The 21,003-nt window shown below is 41.3% G+C and overlaps 1 protein-coding gene across 1 annotated transcript; it reads left to right on the top strand.

Moving 5' to 3' along the window:
• Window positions 1-1,645: 1,645 nt before the first annotated feature.
• LOC149234879 (uncharacterized) lies at window positions 1,646-2,191 on the top strand. The gene has a single exon (XM_089368400.1). It carries the CDS (start codon window positions 1,646-1,648, stop codon window positions 2,189-2,191), a length of 546 nt encoding a protein of 181 aa, XP_089224526.1.
• The last annotated feature ends 18,812 nt before the right edge of the window (window positions 2,192-21,003 follow it).

The following is a 21,003-nucleotide window of genomic DNA, read 5'->3' as shown; positions in this document are numbered from 1 at the left end:
AAATCCACTGAGAGCTGGGTCATCAGAAACTGGGCGCCGCTGATCAAAGAAAGTGTCACCTCCTACTTTCTGGGGAGAGGATACTTCCTCTTCGAATTCACATCAAAGGACGACAAAGATCTGATCTTCCAAAACGGCCCCTACTTCATGGGCCCTCAGGGTTTGTATTTGAACAATTGGACCCCGGACTTCGATCCGACAGTAGATGTGCCCAAAGCAGTCCCGGTGTGGGTCAGACTTCCAAATCTTCCAGTACATTGTTGGAATTGGGACTCACTGAGACACATTGGAAATGCCCTGGGGAAATTTATAGACTGAGAAAATAATAAAGACCAATATGATTGTGCCAGGATCTATGTAGAAGTAGATCTGGAGGTGGGACTACCAGAGGCCATCACAATAAAGGTCGGAAGTTGGATGCATTTACAGAAATTGGATTATGAGCAGCTGCCCTTCAAATGCCGGAAATGCCATGTTTATGGACACTTCGCCAGAGACTGCCCGACCAACAATGAGGTTGCGCAGGGGAATGAGGACGGATGGAATCAAGTCAAGCGATCCAAACTGTATCTCAAGAACCAGAAGCCGGGAGGCCCTAATGGAAAAGGGCCTCATCAGACCACTGCTCACCAAATCTCGTCCAAGCCTGCTCCAGAAAATAAGTCCAATCTTCTGAGCTTGCAAACAGAGGGCACCCAGGAGGTCGTGGTACAAAAGGAGACAGAAGTTACTCAGGAGACCGAGATTCATAAATAGCTCCTTCAGGCAAAGGTACTTCCTCAGCCTCCCCCAAAGGAGCCAGGGCTGAAGACCCCAAAGGTAAGATTTTAGAAGAGGAGGAAGACGAACAGGAAATGGACGAATCAGAAGAGGAAGGGGAAATAGGAGAGTCCCAAACCTCAGTAAGAAGATCTACAAGAGGCCGAAAAACTGACAGGGAAAAAAGGGAGCAGGAGACTTACAAAGAAAAACTTCAGGGCAGCCAACCAACTTTGGAAAAACTGCTAGCTCCAAAGTCTAAGATGTTGAAAAATCAGTCCCAAGGCTCCAAGGGAGCCCACCAGAAACACAAATAATGAAGGTTATCTCCTGGAATTGTAGAGGTATGGGGAGTAAAACTAAGGAAGAAGCCATCAGAAGCTTAATCAGAACAGAAACTCTAGACATACTTCTCGTCTAGGAGACAAAGTTGGAAGACATAGTCTTCCTTCAAGCAAGCAAGAAACTTTGGTTCAAAAGTGAAGCAAGGGCAATCTCTGCCCGGGGTGCCTTGGGAGGAATTGGCACTTTATGGAACACTAGCAAATTTGCAGTCCTATTTGAGGCTAGGAATACTCACTGGTTGCTGCTGAAAATGCAGAATCTAGAAACCAAGGAATTTTTTTGTCTTTTTAATGTTTACTCTCCAGTCAATGTCGGGGAAAAAAAGGACTGTTGGGATTCCATAAGGCAACAAGCAGACTTGACAAACCTGGAAAATATAATTATTGTTGGAGACCTCAATCTCACTCTCCATCCATCTGAAAAAAGGGGAGGCAGCATAGTACGAGATCCAGCAAGGGAATGGGTGGAGGACATTATGTAGGACTGGGACTTGCTGGATATCAAACCCTCTTCCGGTAAGTACTCTTGGTCTAATAAAAGAATGGGCCCTGGACATATTGCTGCCAGGCTAGATAGATTTTTTATTCAAAGTTCCTATTTGTTGCTAGGCCTAGAACCCAGAATGCATATTCTTGCTAACAGCATCTCGGACCATAAGCCCATAAAACTAGAGCTCCTAGCTCATCTTGATCTGGGACCTATCCCCTTTAGATTTAGCCCTCTCTGGGCAAAGGAGCCAGACTTCATGCAAATTGTCAAGGATTGCTGGAATCAGCCTGTCAAAGGTTCGCCTTTCTATATCTGGGAGGAAAAGCTTAGAAGGGTAAAAGGAGCTCTAAAAAGATGGGTTAAAACTCTGTCCAATCCGGCTACAGAAAGGAAATCCATTAAAGCCTCTCTTGCCTCCCATCAAAAGCGTATGGAGAATGCTATAATCATAAAGGAGTTATTAGATCAGGAAGCTCATCTGCAACAGTGCTTCCACAAGGCTTGCTTAGCTGAAGAAGAATATTGGAGATTAAAATCCCGTAATCTCTGGCTCAAAGCAGGGGATAGGAACACTGCTTTTTTCCACAAACAAGCCTAGGCAAGGAAATGCTTCAACACTATCTCTGAGATTAAAGAGGATAATGACACTCATAAGGATTTTGAGTACATAAAGAAAGCAGCCTTTTCGCACTTTCAAAACTTGTATAGTGAAGACAAGGATCCGAATCAATATTCAGATCTGCTAGACGTTATACCCTCTATAATTTCTCAACGTATAAATGAAACTCTTGAGGCCAAAGTCACTAAAGATGAAGTGAAAAAGGCCCTTTTTGATATGGATCCGGATAAGGCCCCTGGGTCGGATGGTTTCTCTGCCAGATTTCTCCAAGCTTGCTGGCCGATTATTGAAAAGGACCCGCTCAAAATGGTGCAAAAGTCTCAAAACATTCAGAAAATAGGAGACAGCACAAATTCTACTTTCTTAGCCCTCATACCCAAGGAAAAAGGTGCCAACAACTTCAACAGATTCCGTCTGATTTCCCTATGTAACACTGGATACAAATTAATCACCAAAGTAATTGCAAGCAGACTGAAGCTCATTCTACCCAAAATAATCCCTGAGAACTAAGGAGGCTTCATCCAAGGAAGGCAGATCGTGGACAACTTCATTCTCGTACAAGAGGCAATTCATTCAAGTCTTCTCCAAAAAGAGCAAGGTATGGTGATTAAACTTGATTTAGCCAATGCTTTTAATTGAGTAAATCATAGCTTTCTTTTAAATGTTATGAGAAAGTTTGGTTTTGGAGCAAATTTCATTAAATGGATCTAGGCATGCATCTCGGAGCCATGGATTGCTCCTCTAGTAAATGGAAGAGCCACTGATTTTTTCAAAGCTTCGAGAGGACTTAAACAGGGGTGTCCCCTATCCCCTCTGCTTTTTGTCATCCAAGCTTATGTCCTCAGCTTCTTGTTAGACAAAAAAATGCAAGATCAAGATATCAATGGATTGTGTATTGCAAGAGGGGTCAAAAACATAAATCACGCCTTGTTTGCGGATGACACTCTGTTACTGGGTTCTGCCACTCTCTCCTCTGCCTCAAAATTTAAAGCGGTTTTGGATGAATTCAGTAAGGCCTCAGGCAGCGCTGTAAATAAGAGCAAATGCCACATCTACAGCTGGAATACTACACCCAGATTTCTCATTGACATTTCTAGATGTTTGGGCTTTGCAGCCTCCTCCTCCTAGTCATCTTTCAAATACTTGGGTCTCCCTGTATATCATAAGAGAGGTGCAAGCAAAGACTGGCTTCCACAACTGGAAAAATTCAAGTCAAAGATTCAAGCCTGGGGCTACTCCTGGCTCAATACTGCTGGAAAATCAGTCTTAATTAAATTTGTGCTTACCAGCCTTCCTTTATTCCAATTTACTAGGCTTCTTGCTCTGGCAATCATCATAAAAAAAATGGAAGAATACATACGGAGGTTCTTTTGGGAGGGAGGAAAACAAAACGAAAACAAGATTCCAATTATCATTTGGGAAACCATCTCCAAGCCACTGTGGGAGGGTGGTTTAAATTTTAAAAATCTCTGTCAGCAGAACATGGCAATGGCAGCAAAGATTATATGGAAAATCATTGCACCCAATCCTGGCTGGGCCCAAGTGGCTCTTTGGAAAAAGTATTTCAGAGGACCTCGCACCAGATGTTTAGAAAACGTAATTCAATGGCCTAACTCGGCATTCCTGAAACTGTATGCTAAAGTTGCCCCTCTAATTACTGCACACTCCTACTGGATCCCAGGTAATGGCAAAAAGGTCAGCATTTGGACTGACAAAATCATGAATAAGGATCCAATTGAAGACAGAGCCTCCATTAGAACGCTGCGTTGCTGGATGGACAGAGAGGGACTGCGAACGTTGTGGGATATTTCTCTATGGAACAACTCTGTTTGGGCAGGATGGAAACGCATCGAGGTGCCGGATCATTTGACCAATGAATGGGCCACGTTGCTTGATTGCTTGCATGGATTGGCGCCCACGCACATGAGGAAAAGAGACCTGAAAGGTTGGGGGCCGAATGCCAGAGGTTACGCAGTCTCCTTGGGGTACGTCAAATTGAATGAGAGGCCATATGTCCCCCCTAACCCAGCTCCTTGGCGAGGTGTCTGGCGCACTCCTTCATGGCCCAAAATTGACTTCTTTGCCACGGTAAAATCTTAACTTATGACATCTTGCAGAGGAAAGGATTCTACGGTCCCTCCATCTGCTCATTGTGCAGTGAAAATGCAGAGACAACAGTTCATTTAATTCTAGAATGTAACTTCTCCAAGCAGATATGGTTTTCCTTTATACATAATTTGGATCCTAATTTCATGCTTCCTTGCACCACGGCGGATCTCTTTTCAAATTGGGCAACTAGATATCCTGGCCCAGCTCCTAAAAACCAGATTATTAAAACTGCGTGGGCAGTCCTTCCAAAGATTATTTGTTGGCAGATATGGCTAGAACGTAACAGAAGAATCTTCAGAAATACAAAGCAGAATCACAAGGCCTTAGAAATCAAGATCAAATGCCACATTAAGGAGTGCTTGACTGATATAAAAGACGACTCCAATCTCAGCCAACAGGACATCATTTGGGGATCGATTCTAGAACTTCAATTTCAACCAGCAGTCAGAAATGCCCCTATCATTAAAGACTGGCAAATAAGGAAGTCTGAAACTGACTTTCAAGACTGGATCAAAACGCAAGCAAGACACTCCCTCTTTTTTGATGGGCAGCAAAGGGCAATCCGGGCAAAGCTGGTGCAGGAGGTGTTGTTGTAAATCCAATTGGGGAAAAAATCCATTCCTATGCTTGGGGACTTGGATATTCTTCCAGCATTCAAGCGGAGGCCTTAGCCCTCTTTCAAGGCCTCAAGATCCTCAAAGATTTAAACATAAAAGAAGCTAATGTTATAGGTGACTCCCAGATCATTATAAACGCAATGGCTTCCAAATCCCCAGCTCTGGATCTTAAACTAGCAAGGCTGATAACCAGAATCAAAGGCTTGGAAAGCAATTTTCAGAACTTGAATTACTATCATGTGCTGAGAACTCATAATAAAGAGGCGGACATTGAAGCCAACAAAGCTGCCCTCCTCTCTGCCGGGGTCAAGATGAAAGACGAAGAAGAATCATGGGAACCCATTCCATAATCTGATTGCTGCCATGTTCTACTGTTTGCTATTAAATAAATTTGTATGTATCTTCAAGTGAGGGAAAATTTCTGAAATTGATTCCATGGATTCCTTGGCAAGGAAGAAATCTCCAAGCTCCAGCTACATCCTCACTCACTGCAATGAGAGGCAACAGGATAAAGAAGTCTCCAATGTAATCAAAATTTCGGCATTCAAGCCAAGATGAATACAAACACTCCATAACCATTTCTGTTAAAAAAAACATTCATCTAATAACTATTAATATTTGTTTTTCGTGAATATAAATATTTTATATTTCATAACAAGAAAACTGAATTTAATTACGATTCTCATGACCTCTATGCTCTCTTTAACATATAAAAAGGTGAAATACATCAAGAATTAGACTTAAAATCAAGCTAACTACCCAAACAAAACTAAAACCATAACAAAAAAACACTAACTAACCAACAAAAACACTAGACCATAAACACCATACATCTAGGCTCCCAAAACCATTTCAGAGTTACACGGATTTTATTCTAAATGATACCCAACAACAGAGCAAACCATAATTATGCTAACAAGGATCAACAAAATCCGATTCCATTTACCAGCGAAAATGTAAATTATTGGAATTGATTATAAGTTAATTTCAAGAATTAATATATATATATAAAGCTAAAATGACGTTTTTATTTTGTATTTTTAATCAATTGGAAGAATTAATAATTAGGTATAATTATATAATAATAGTCATAATAATACATGAAAATTATTTAAAAGTTTTAAATCAAGATACTCAACATTAATGTGTTAATCTTAATCACTCAAAATAAGGTAAAATGATGATTAATATATTAAATCATATAATAAACTTAGTTTATTGTTAAGTTAAAAAAAAAATTAAACGGTTATCATAATTAATGAAATTAGTAAGGCAACGATTTAATCTTAACCACTCAAAATGTTCGAAATGCACCTCATACCTCTCATGAAGGTAAAATGATGTGAAGATATATGAAAACATATATTACAAGATTTATTGTTAAGCTCAAGGGGAAAAAATCAAACGATTGTAATAGTTAATGAAAATAGTAAAGGCAAAAGAATAGTGATAAGTGTACATAAAAGGTTGTTAATACATTAAAGATCTTATAATAGAAAGAAAATTCTCTTTCCAAATACATTAAAGTAAGTTAATCTTATAGTAAGAAATTTACTTCCCATAAAAATTTGAACATAATAGAGTTTCAATATAATGTAGACATTGTAAATTGTGTAATTTTTTTTAAAGATTTTTTTAATTTAATTTAAATTCAATCGAAAAAAAATATATATATATAAATATATATATATATATATATAAAATAAAATGATATGGCTGATTTTATTATTATTAATTTAATAATAATTAATGTAGTTATATAAATTAAATGTCTAATAAATATTTATAAATATTAATAATTATAAGGATAAGACATCATATACGTTATGAAAATTAAGAAAAAATCATAAAAATCAATTAAATTATAATTTATTTTAAATTATTATTATTGCGTTGAGAGGTGTTCTACAACCTATCATGGATAGATGTGTAAGCATTAGATGTTAGATATTGTAAGTGTTATATGTGAGATGTGTAGGAGTTAAATATGTGAATATATTTTAAATGTTGGGCTCATATGTATACATATGTTATGTTATATCATGTTGTGTAAACATTTTTAGTTTGCCAAATTACATTGAAAAATTAACAAATAAAATAGAATTGAGATGAAATAGCAAATTTACAATCCTCGCATCGAGTGCTAATGCGAGAGAGTTATCATGATATGACCGCCCTAAGCGATATATGGAAACAGTTGGGATGACATGTATCGTCCTCAACCTCGACGTACATTGCAATTTATGTGACAACCTCACACTCTTCTCATTATGGTCTCCAAGCACTTCCACATCAGGTTCATTATGGGCATTCATCATGCTTTGGTAAGCTCAATGAAGGTGTTGGGCATGGGATCCCCCGCAACATGGTTTTGGGGCTCAAAGCCCAAGTTTTGGTCAAAGGCTTTGTAAGACTCCGCAAATTACGGGCGCTGAGCGCGAAGTAGAGGATGAGTCATAGGGATGTCCACCCTAAAATATCGTAATGTAATGTAAAGTCATGTCAGCCTACCCATGGTCCGCGAACCATGGGAGTGTATAAATAGAGCGAGGCTCTAAGTGTAAGGGAGGGGAATGAGTGAGAAAGAATAAAGAATCAATAGGATAATTTTGAGTTGTAGATCTAAGTCTTGGGTCGTAGAGTAGGAAAAGGCTCTGCAGCTGAGTGCGCAAAGGCCTAGTAGAGTCCGCAACTGAGTGTGCGGACCCCTGCAACTGAGTGCACAGGGCGGTGTCGAGTCTGTAATTGGGATTGAAGATTAATAAAGAAAGGTTGATTCTAAATACTGTGTATCTGGGTTTCCTCTTACTTTTATGCATTTATATTGTTTGATGATTGGGCGCACTTATATGAATGTTAAATGATAAATAAGATGATTGGGTTCACCCAGATAAGTGAATTACTATAATAATAATACAATAAGTATAAGAATTCAAGGTAATACTTTCTTTGCGCTACAAACAGAGTTGCACGAAGGGAGCTTCACAGTTACAAGGGATAGGTAGTTGCGCAAAGCAGCGTGTGCAAAGGGTAGAACCGCGAACCTCCCAGAAATCATCAAGACATCCCTAGGGTGCGGAAACCTAGTTCCAACACCCTCTCATACTACCTCGGGTGAGACCTCAGTCCATGCACCGCAGATTGTTGCCGAAAGGGCCGGTAGTTTCGGGATTTGTTTGGATAAATCATCTTCGAACCTGGGTCAGGCCCCAAAAAGCCAACAAATGGTTCTGTTGCTGGGACTGGGATCTGCATAAGGGATGTCTGATGTCGTGCCACTGGAACCCAACAAAGAAAGAAATTGAAGAGTGGTTGGACAATAAGATTCACGAGTTCGAGACACAAGAAAACAGAAATTCGCGAGTATCTAAGGAACAATGGTTAGAGCGCTACTTGTATACGGAAATCCATGAAATTTTATTTGCATCCTTTCCGTCTGAGCTGTATGAGTGGATCGCGAAGTTAGCAGACAGCCAGGGAAGGTGTTGGCTCGATAAACCAATAGTGTGGACTCCAGAATTAGTGCGCAGACTAGAAGCATTAGAAGATAAGATCGCGTGAGCTATGGACCATTGGCTCGACCGGATAATAGGAAGATTTATCACTGAGTTTGCGGTAGACACAACCGTTAGCTACAGTGAGGTAGAACAACGGTTTCTCAAGGGACCACGAGGTAAGTATATTAAATATTTGAACACTTGGATTAAGATGCTATTGTGTGAAAAGCGGGTTATGCGAATAAATTGATGTTTAGGACTACACAGAGTGGGAAGATCTACAAAAGCGGAAGTAGCGAAGAATTAGAGAACAGTCCCTTAATTTCACCCTCGCGAGAGAGTGAGGACGATCACGTGAAGGTTTCTCCGAGAAGCACAGTCAGTTTGATAAGGCAGTGAATTCCATGTTTACCACCTCCACCCACACCGCTGCCAGTTTCACCCCCCTCACCTTCGTCCCCACCCACTCCACCTCCGCCACCCCCACAGTTCAGTATGGCGAGTGTGATCAAACTACTAGTGTTCAGAGGAGTAAGGAATGAAGATCCGGACCAATTTTGGTTCGTGGTAAGAGTGGTACGGGAAGCGCAAGGTGTCATGAATGATAATATCAAGAAAGCCATGCTGGTAAGTGTGTTGCATGATCGCACGTTGACATGGTATATCAAGCATTCTAATGACCACCTAAACGCAAGAATTGCATAAATCTAGGCTGCGCTAAATGGGGAATTTAGCAGGCCAAAGTCAAAAACACAATCAATCTTCGAGTTTAAGGAGATCGTGATGCTTCCTGGTGAGACCCCCTGGGATCTGGATCAAAGGCTGAAGAGTACAATTCACAAAGCCAATATGACGTTGATGGATGGACAGCATCACGCATGGTTTGTAGCATCTCTGACACCGCACTTGAGGACGACACTGTCACAGCAGAAACTTTCCACCCAGGCCGAAGCATTGGAAATGGCAATGAGATTACATGAGACCCCTATACAAGACCCTGGGTTGGGAGTCCAACAAATCCACGCACAGCTACAGAATCTGTGTCTGGAAATGCAGAGTTTGAAACAGGATAGGGCACCTCGGCCAGAGGTGTGCGAGGAAGTATGGTGCATAAAATGCAAAGGCCAGGGCCACGACAAAGATCATTGTCTAGTGTTCGCGAACTACTTAGCAGGAGGAGGGCCAATGCCGTTGAGACCAAAGGCACAGGCAGAGCGGAGCGCAACACCTGCTTTATGGTGTACGATCTGTCAGATAGGGGGGAAACATACCACAGATAATTGTCATTTGTTGCATAAGTATACACAGACATCTTGGCAATTGTTTTGTAATTTTTGCAGGTCAGTAGGCCATGATGAACGCACTTGCTGCAATTACGAATTAATGATGGATCGAACCCCTGCCTATAGAGTGCAGACTGAAATGCCAGCTCTCAGCCCAAATGCGGGTATGACGCACACTAGATTTCAGGGACGCAGTCGAGGACGAGGTGGAATGGGACCAGGAAGGGGTCACGGACAACTAATTTGTTACAATTACGGAGGACCAGGGCACTATGCCCATGACTGTACCAACCCGACAAGGATATCGTGTTTTTATTGTGCTTAGTTTGATCATGAGACAAAAGATTGTCTTTCATTGATCACAAGGATGCACGAAAAAGGGGTATTCCAGCCCCCTTTGACTCAGAATATACAAATGATGAGATCTAAGCCACACAAGGAAGACCCGAATGTAAACATGATGCTCAGAAGTGGTATGACCATGGTAGATGATAATGGGAAGCAGCCAGAGGAAAGTACGTGGGTTTGAAAGGCTCCTACAAAAGAACCCGACTTTAACTTGGAACGCGCAAAGAAGACATTCATGGAAGCTAAGAAGAGCTTCACGGAGGTCTCCAATTCAGGTGGTAAGGATCAACTAGAACCAAGTATGGATCCTTCAATGCTCACTACCTTTCTGAATACATGCATGAAACTTTTGCGCAATAGAAAAGCAATTAAGGGACTACAGGAACTAATCACAAGGTGTGCAAGGTCAGGAGAACTGCGCGTGGTTCGGAAACTGGGGAAGCATGCATTGCGCAGTGGAAGGGAAATGAGGTTGATTGCGTAGATTGGTGAGTATGAAATGGATCAGGTAATCCTAGATCTGGATTTGAACGCGAATGTATTACCAAAGCAAACATGGGACGCATGGGCAAACCCGCGTTACAATGGTCCCCTATTCAATTATGAATGGCGAACCAACAGAATATTTTTCCCATGGGGAGATTGCAAGGGGTAACAGTAGATATTGAGGGTGTGAGCGTGCAGGCGATTTTTGAAGTAATAGAGATTGTCAATGACAGTAACCCCTATCCCGCGCTACTAGGAATAGACTGGGCCACTGATATGAACGGAGTCATAAATCTGAAGAAGCGCAAAATGATCTTCGAGAAAAGTCATTACGCGTAGTAGTACCACTGGATCCAACCGAAGGAGCGCGCTACACTAAACTAGTGCACGACAACGATAGTGATGATGATCTTGATTGTATTTACAAGATAACTGTGCGAGACCAGGATTGGGTGAATCCGACTACAGATGGGAGAATCTCGTGGGAGCACAAAAGCTCCTACACTTCAGATTCAGACGAAGAAGTAGAGCGATGGCAGAATCAGCTGCACGAAGTAACAACGCTTAATTGCAACATGATGATTAGATCACTGCGTTGTGTGACAATAGAGGCAAGGGAGCTGCCGACATATGATGGATTGTCAGCGGTGGATGAATTTCTGAGCAAATTTGAAAGCGCAGTACCAGAACAGCAGCGGTTTGATGCGTTGAAGTGGGCATTGCACGCAACACCCGCACGATGGTGGGGTACGCATCAAGGAAATTTTGAGGACTGGCGCGGATGCAGAAGGATGATGTGCCTACAATTTGGAAAACCCCCGCTTCGAAGGAAAGTCGATCCGCAAGGGCGGAGCTACTTGCGCGCCCACCTTTCTCGATGGGTACAGACATATGTTGTATAACCTGCACAAGCGCACCCCAACTCCAGAATGGAAAGGTAGAGAAAATCCCAGTAGCAGGAAAGGTGATGCGCACTACAAATTTTCCATGGGGAAGCATTCAATAGGGTGTGTGGAGTCCTGAACAAGGTTCACCGGGCGAGACAAACTGATTGGGACCTGCGCATGCCAGCGGTTCAATGGGCCTATAGGACCATGTGCAAAAACTTGAGCACGGAGATGATTCCAAAGATGCGGAACATAGTCGAAACCGTAATTTCGGAAGAAAGGAATCCACATGTAATAACTCCCATAGTTGGGACAATACGCGAAGACCAGGACGAAGGAATCACATAGCTACGCGAGGACGAACATATAAGGATTCAAGAAGCCATTTGGTGAGGGAACCTTAGACTTCGCAAACTCGAAGAAGATCGGGTATGATTGAGGAAGAAAAGTATGTTGATGGATACTGAGATCAAAAAACTGGAGAACGAGATCGCGGAAGCGTGTCTCGTCGATAAACCAAGGCAAGCTACGGACAGCTATACCACTGCATTAGAATATTGTCACTGAGAGTTTATGACTCTACTACCATGGTTGCGACCGCACCTTACCAACCGTAGTAACCAGGGGAGCACACCGCGTAAGGTAGAATGTGCAGCGCTAACTGTCGCGAGGGTAATTAAGGAGTGCCCACGGACTAGACTGGAAGGCGAATTGAAGTCTCGCATAGGTGGTGCGACCACCTGACTAGCCGTAGGGAGCACAGTCTCAATGCTCCAGGCAGTTGAAAGAGAGTGTGGGACTCTAAAAGAGTCTGTGGCAGAGCTGCGCGATAAGGGGGTTGCATGGAGGATCAACATGTCACAAGGGTCGCACCCGCGCATAGGGGGTTGCGCTGTCACGCGGGTAGGCTGGGAAGTGACCGTTGGTGTCACTATTCATGACGAGATGTCCAATTTAAGGCAAAAGGGAGTGGGCGGCGGGAAATTAAGACACGAATTAAGAGCTAGATTTGGGACGATCTGCCGCCAAGAATGAATTAATGACTCAGAAATGGGGGGAATGGTTGAATTCAAATTCAAAAGACACCATAAAACCACAAGGATCAACCATGAGACAACACTTGGTTGTTTGAGATTTCAGTAGTTGCAGAATATTGAGCACTGAGCAATCTTACCATCTTTGAGTACGTGACAGAATATATCCCATGCAAACACGATGACTGCTACCAAGCCAGGTGTGAGATTTTCCGAAGATACCGCTGGTGAGGTTGTGGAGCCCCATATGGTCCATGAGGAGCCCGGAGATGCGGTGATTGCGCCAAAAGTTCCAAAATCACCATGGACGCCGTGGCCAAAGAAAGATAAACATACTATGGGTCCAATCCGCGTGTCCCCAAGAAACTCGCGGTTCGGCAAGTTACCAATGGAAGAAAAAGGCAAGGCTGTCACCATTGAATCGGATGAAGAGGAGGAGGATTTACAGGCCCTAATTGCTCAAATAGAGGAGAAAGAAGATGTGGAGGAGGACGCCCCATCCATGCCTTCCGCAGCAAATTTACTCGAGTACGTCCCTTCGCGAAAAGGGAAAGTTAAGGTACCCAAAGACCTGGAAGCCACGAAGAGTGCACTCCAGACCCCGCTCTTCCTCGTCGGAATTACTTTTGAAGGTCCACTCCTAGGCCGGGTGCCTACCCTGAAATTCGAAGTTTGGGACCTCACGGACAGCGAGAAGTTCCCGCACCTAGCGATGGAGAGCTTAATGAAACAAAATTTGAAGGGGCCAATAATCACATTGGAGCCGCGAAAATGGTTGCGCGGTGTGGTGCAGGTGGGTTAATTCATCTCCGATGGATACCCCACTTTCACCGCACGCCAATTATTATTTTCGTCATCAAACAGCTGTTGTGCCTGGTGCATGATGGGTATCTATGGCTGGAGGAGCCTATTCCCATCATGGCCACCCTCATTCACCGAATTTCCCGACTTCCCTGTAAGGGAAAGGACCCCGCGATGGTAGCAGGCAAAGGCAACGATGTGGCTCTCGCAGAAGCCATGAAAACTAAATACAAGCTGGAAAAGAAGAAGCGAGGCTATGTGATCGCGAGTATCAAGGACAAAGGGGTGCGCATAGCCACCCAACTCCTGGCAAGCAAGGTAATGCGGAAGTGTCGCACTGATGAAGTATCAGTGCCTGTGGTTGCGCTAGCCGAACAATGCACAGAGGGGGTCCAATTCAACTGGGCTGAGTTCCTCTATGAGGAGTTTTTGACAAACTACAAGGAGGCCCAAGAGCAGGGTAAGACCTTCCACTACGTGTGGTTTCTCTTATCCATCTTGTTGGTAGTGGGCGAACTACCGGAAGATATCCAGTTCCCGAACATCGACCGGGACCTACCTGAGGCTGCGAAGTATGCTTCGCTCTAGGCCACTAAGGACACGAAGCAGATTCGTGAAACCAAGGTTTTTTGGGTGCTGATGGAGCTTAGCATATAGATGTGGATCAATCGAAGACCACGGTTGTCTCCCATAGCGTATGCCACCCTGCAGAGCTTTGCATAGTTTAAAGCGGACATGCACAACCTTTATGTCTGGATGCGGAAAGATCTGACAAAGGAATGGATGAAGCTCCCATTCGTTGCTACTAACGACGCCATCTTCGCGGTGTTGGAGACATGGCCTCCGGAGTGGTGCGCCCTGGATTTAGCAGGGACGGAAAGGGCCACAACTCAACAAAGGAAGGAGGACGCCAAGCTACGCATCGCGCAACTGGCCGAAAAAAGGTGCCCAGAAAAAGCAGCAGCAGAGGCAGCCGCACAGTAAAAGATGACTAATGCAGTAGCAGCAGAAACAACAACAACACAAACAAAAGAGGTCGAGGAGGGCCATGAGATGTCTACAGGGCAGGGGGATGAAGAAATAGACCTGGCCAAAGAACGCGTGGACCCAGAAACCACCTCGCAATAGTTGAAACGGTCATGCGTCCCTGAGAGACTAGTCCCCAGAAAGAAGGCTAAGGCATCAAAGACGTCCATCGACCCGATCACACTTACAAAATGTGATCTTTTTGACATCGGCGAAACAGTTCGCGATATCACTAAGGATGCGCTCCAAGAGGTGATGACGGAGCAGAGCACTGCGTTGGGGCACTAAGAGCGCAGTTACAGGACCTACAGGTGCGACCCCCACAAGTAGGAATGATGACCCCATATGCTGTAGCAGGTACATCGGAGGCAGAACAGATGTTGCGCGCCCGAATGACAAACACTTTCATGTTCCCCGAGGGCACATTAGCAGCAGAAAACTAGGTTGACTGAGTTGCGGCGAGCAGGATTAAGGGACTGGGCTTAAACTTGCCTGCCCTTCCACGAGAAACCCTGTACCAATTATAGGATGGGGTCACAGTCGAGCTCTGCACCAGAGAAGGTCGTGCACTACAGGTATTGAGCAAACAAAAGATCAATATGGAACAACTCAGCCTGCAGACTCAAAGAATGGAACAGGCGGTAGACAATGCTTGTAGAAATATCCCGGAGTTGGCAGTCCCGGTAGATCTACCAGTAGCAGAGCAGATCCACCAGTTGGCAACCGGAGTCCACGAGGCCAAGCCCGAAACGACGAAGGTTCAGTTGGAGCTGAATCTACAGATCGTCGAGCTACAGTTGAAGGATTAGCCATCCACACCCCTAGAAGTCAGAGAGTGGTGCGCCTACGCTATCCAAACGGAGTTAGAAGAAATAGGACGAGTGGTACAAGACTGTATTGGTATGTTGGATCAAGCGCTTCCACTCTTACATCATTGCAAGAGGATCCCAACATACAGCATCTGGAAACAGAGGCGCGTGAGCTACAAGAGCAGTATGACAGTGTCCTAGGGAATGCACAGATAGTTGTCCTCACTCAACGGCTTGCGAAAATGCAGCAAGCCAGGACACTGAAGGAGCAAGTGGATGTCGCACGACAAAAGGAAGCAATACTTAAAGCATGCATCCAACCATGGATTGACAAAGCTTTCATGATCACGACGAATATTGAAGGAAAACTCACACAAATGCAAGGAATGTACGATCTTAGGCAGGTATGTGACCCTGCTAAGGAAGCTTCGGAGCAACACGTTCAGTAGATACAACAAACAACAAAACAGTGCGTCGCGAACCTCTTAGCAACGCAGGATCTGCTAGATGGACTCCGCGCCAAGATCATCACGCTAGCAAAGTGACTCAGGACAAGTCATGATGATTGTGTTGGGGGCCTGTTGGGCATGGGATCCCCCGCAGCATGGTTTTGGGGCTCAAAGCCCAAGTTTTGGTCAAAGGCTTTGTAAGACTCCACGAATTGTGGGCGTGGAGCGCGAAGTAGAGGATGAGTCATAGGGTTGTCCACCCTAAAATATTGTAGTGTAATGTAAAGTCATGTCGACCTACCCATGGTCCACGAACCATGGGAATGTATAAATAGAGCGAGGCTCTAAGTGTAAGGGAGGGGAATGAGCGAGAAAGAATGAAGAATCAATAGGAGAATTCTAAGTTGTAGATCTAAGTCTTGGGTCATAGAGTAGGAAAAGGCTCTATAGCTGAGTGCGCAGAGGCCTAGTAGACTCCGCATCTGAGTGCGCAGGGCGGTGTCGAGTCTGTAATTGGGATTGAAGATTAATAAATAAAGGTTGATTCTAAATACTGTGTATCTGGGTTTCCTCTTACTTTTATGCATTTATAATGTTTGATGATTGTGCGCACCTATATGAATGTTAAATGATAAATAAGATGACTGGGCAAACCCAGATAAGTTAATTACTATAATAATAATACAGTAAGTATAAGGATTCAGGATAATACTTTCTTCGTGCTACAAACAGAGCTGCACAAAGGCAGCTTCTCGGTTACAAGGGATAGGCAGTTGCGCGAAGAAACGTGTGCAAAGGGTCGAACCGTGAACCTCCCAAAAATCATCAAGACATCCCTAGGGTGTGGAAACCTGGTTCCAACACCCTCCCATACTACCTCGGGTGAGACCTCAGTCTGCGCACTACAGACTGTTGCCGAAAGGGCTGGTAGTTTCGGGATTTGTTTGGCTAAATCATCTCCGAACTTGGGTCAGGCCCCAACAAGCCAACAGAAGGTTAATTCATGGAAATTGAACATTGGGGCATATGAAATGTCTATACAAGGCATCCTTCTCATAGAGTTTGGCTCTAAGTCTTAGTTTGCAGGTGAAATGGTGAGCATTGGTAACTTGCCAACTATTGTGGCCATCCTCTGGCAATCAACATCTCCACCAACGTTGGGTGTACTATTCTTCTCTCATATTTGGCGAATGAGTCTCGTTGTTCACTGTACAGGCGGAATGGGCAGACCAAACGAATTCCTTTGGTCCCCGGGGGAGGTAGTCCCTACACTCAGACTGTACTTTCATATTGGCAATTGGTGGTTGATAGCAGGTGTGCTAACAATTGGGAAAACTCACTAAGTCTAGGGGTAAGCTCCATTCCACTCCTTTCAGCTCTCATGCTCAATGTTGTGGGTTCACAAAGGCATTATGCTCTCCTCAATGATGTCATGGAACCAAGTCCATGCATCGTCGATGGAGAATTGAGTTTGTATGCAGTTCCAGGTATTGAGCCCAACCCACCTTTGGCATGTTTCTCTCTATTTGTGAACTCTGTGATTCTCAGACGTTTTAGCTTTAATGTTTGCAATATATGTCACCCTGAAGTGGCTAGGATCACACACTATTGCAATTGGCAAAAAAATTTCATAATTGGAACTTTGTTAGCGGTTGGACAGAGCCCATCCGCCTCTGCATTGCTATGCAAGGCGCATTCAGACTATGGGTGACGTTGGAAGGACATAGTCAGTCAATGAACAAAGGTTCTAAGTTAGCTCCAGGCTCAAGGTGTTTATATGCAACGAGGTTTCTGATTGGCAGAATCAATTGAGTTTGTGGCTACAACATGGCAGTTGGATGAGGCGTTGTTGCATCTTACTCTACTCTAGCAATGTGGCTCATGTCAAAGGATCAAAGTCTTGGCAGTGTTCGTGGATGCAACCTTCATTTGGCAGCCCACCCCCGTAATGTTGTTGGTTTACTCCCTAACAAGCTTGATGGACTTTCCTTACACCTTCTTGTTAGCTAATTGTAATGGTGTTCCCTATTCTCAAAAGTTTTGGAGTTAGGAGCCAATTTTATGGCTTTTTTGTAGTCTTTTGGAATCCAACTTCAATCTTGTTTCTAGTATTTGCAATCTCAAGACATTAAATTGGTGGTCATGGACTAGTTTCCCTGTTGGGTAGCTACGATCACTAGGTAATGTTGTTTGTACTCCTGTTCAAAGTAATATAATGTCAAACTTCACAAAACATAAAGAAATAGTAAATTTACATGAGATTTTGGGCTCTAGGTTTTTGAAACCCGTGTCTTTGCCCATCGTATTATTCTCTAATGGTCAAATTACATAAAAATATTTTTTTAATATATATATAGATATTGGGATAAAATAGTAAATTTATGGATGGAGGTTTTTGGGCTCCAGATTTGCACAACCCATGGTGTGGTCAAATTACAATAAAATAATAAAAAAAATTAAATAAAAATTTAAAAGAAAAATTAAATTAAATTAAAAAATTAAAGTTTTCCTTAAAGCTGAAAAAGGTCCTAGGATTATAAAAGAACCTAAGGATCAGTTTTCAAAGGTGCGTCTTCATTTATCCAAGGGATCACTGATAAGATTGTGAGGATCCTGAAGAAGCATAAAGTTCCCTCGACTTTTAGGCCCCTAAATACCATTAGGAGCTCCCTAAGATCAATGAAGGACCTTGTGGACCCTAAGAATATGAAAGGTGTTTATGTCATCCCTTGTTCCTATGGGACTCCCTACATTGGTGAAATTGGTCGCTCAATAAATCAGAGGATTCATGAGCATGCAACCGACATAAAACATGGGAGGACCCGCTCCTCAGCTTTGGTAGAACATGCGGAAAAGACAAAACATCACATCTGCATTGAAGAGGCCTGGGTCATTGCAAAGGTTGATCATTTCCATCACCATAAATTTAGGGAGGCTATAGAAATTGAAAGGAGGCCAAGCAATTTGAATAGAGATGATGGTTGGAAAATTAGCAGTTGTTGGGTCCCTGCCTTATCTTCCTAAAAACCTTATATGCCTTATATGTCATTTTTTTCCTTTTTTTCTTGATTAATCTTTTTTATTTACTTTAACATATTAATTTTAATTTTAATCTCTTAATATCTAATATATCAAATATTTTTTCGAAAGAAGTCACATTGAAAATTTTTGGTTGACGCATTTCGAATTAACAAGCATGGTTCATCTATTTTTATTTAATCAAAACTAAATATTTATTTGTTTATTTAGTCCATACTAAATAAAATATTTTTGTATTTATTCAAATTTAAATATTTATTTATTTATTTAGTCAAAACTTAATATTTAATTATTTATTTAGTCCAAACATATTTATTTATTTACTCAGTCAAAACTTAAAGAAATAAAATATCTATTTAGTAAAAAACTAAATATTTATCTATTTATTTATTTAGTCCAAACATATTTATTTATTTAGTGAAAACTTAAATAATTAAATAAATAGAATTATTTATTTATTTACTCAAAAATTAGTTATTTACTTATTAGTTATTTAATTAACTTATTTATTCATTTGACCTTGGTTTATTCATTTTTGGACCTTAATGTTTTAGATTAATTAGATGTATTATTTTGATTATTTAAGTTTGACCAAAAAATATATTAATTTGTTATTTTTAGACATTTTTATTTTATTATAGATCTATAATTTATTAGAATTTTCCTTTTGATTAAATATCAATTATTGATTCAAATTAACGATGATTTTCGAATGATTAAATTCATTATATTAAAATATTATTTATTAATATTTAGTCAAAACTAAATGTTATATTCTAACGGCCAAAAAGTAATTCTCTGCATCATTATCCCTATTTAATCTTATGTCATGTGATTATTACCAAAAGATTTTCCAACATTCAAAAAGTTAATAATTAATAATTAAAATAAAATTGAGATAAAGTAGCACATTTAAGGATTTGGGATCTAGGTTTTATCAACCCATGGTTTTTCCCATGGTATTCTTCTCTAATGTAGCCTTTTTAAAGGTATTCTTCATAATGTGAGACATTCATTGCAATAAAAGCTTTTAACTCTATAAAAATAAATCCTAATTTCTACAACAAATATCATAACCCTGAGCAATTTTCAGATCTAATTTGACAACAGAAACCACTCAATAAAGGGACATCGCACGAAGACTTTATAGATCTATTGATGCATGTCTTCCAGGAAAAATTGGGAAAAACAACCCTTCTCACTTTGTTACATAGCGTTGAAACATTAGATTTTTCCAAGTTATTATGTATGTTATTCATTTTATTTTATATTTTTGAAATTTAACTCTTGAGTGTGAAGAGAAACAAGAGCACACAAAAAAAAAAAAAAATTGGTACATGCAGTCTTACATTTTGTTTATATTTTTTTGTTCACATTAAAATTTATTGGAGTTGCTCAGTTTAGACTGTGTCAACCATTAGTTTTAACCTCCGCATGAAAATTCATTGGAATATGTCTCTCAAATATTCATAAAAACTTAATTTGGATACAATTGTTATTGAGTTTTATTTAGGAGATCGAATGATAGCATCAAAAATAAAATTAAATCAAGAATAGTTAATATCCTTGACTCTTGCAAAGACAAAGGTATATATTCTTATTGGATTTTGAAGTATAGTAGAGGAGCTTATTAGATTTTACGATCTAACAAGAAAGCTTCATGTAGACAATGTTAACTACCGAACTTATATATATATATATATATATATATATATATATATATATATATATAAGTTCGGTAGTTAAGACTATCTACTTGAATGATCAAATATCTCGTGGTGCAAACCTATTTTTTGAGTGCAATAATTGAGGAAAAGTATAAGATATATCTAGGTTGGTTATCTATATATGTGTGTGTGTGTGTGTGTGTGTGAGATCAAATCTCTCGTGGTGCAAACCTCTTTTTTGAGTGCAATACTTGAGGGAATGTTTAAGATGGATCTACGTTGGTTATATATATATATATATATATATATAGATATATCTACTAGGTTAGTTATTATTTAGTGGGGTAATTAGAGAACGTTATAAATAGTTTGAGTTTATAAAGATGACTAAAATCCAAGAGATAATTGAAACTAACCAATTGCCTACCAAAAACAAACAATAAAAAAAACTAGTACTATAATTATAACAACATAGAAAACTCCTTGAGGATTCAAGATTTCAAGGGGGGAAATGCCTCTAACATTTGCATGACTTTCTTCGTGTTGACTAATTATTCACTATATTCTTGGATCCTTGCATTATTGCTCTTACGGCCTCATTTTTTAGCTTCTTTGTCTTGTTTGGAGACCACATTGAAATCCATCGTATGAACCCCAAGATTGGACTGTGAGGAACTTGACCCTAATTGCTTGCTTTGAAGATAAGCCTTATACATAATCCTAGTCTTTTGAAGTCACA

This window comes from Pinus tabuliformis, chromosome 8 (assembly GCF_031772625.1).
Source record: "Pinus tabuliformis cultivar Carrire ecotype Pingquan chromosome 8, CPIR1, whole genome shotgun sequence".
Lineage (NCBI taxonomy): Eukaryota > Viridiplantae > Streptophyta > Pinopsida > Pinales > Pinaceae > Pinus > Pinus tabuliformis.
Note: the sequence above shows the minus strand (reverse complement) of the source record. Positions and strands in the feature narration are given on the sequence as shown.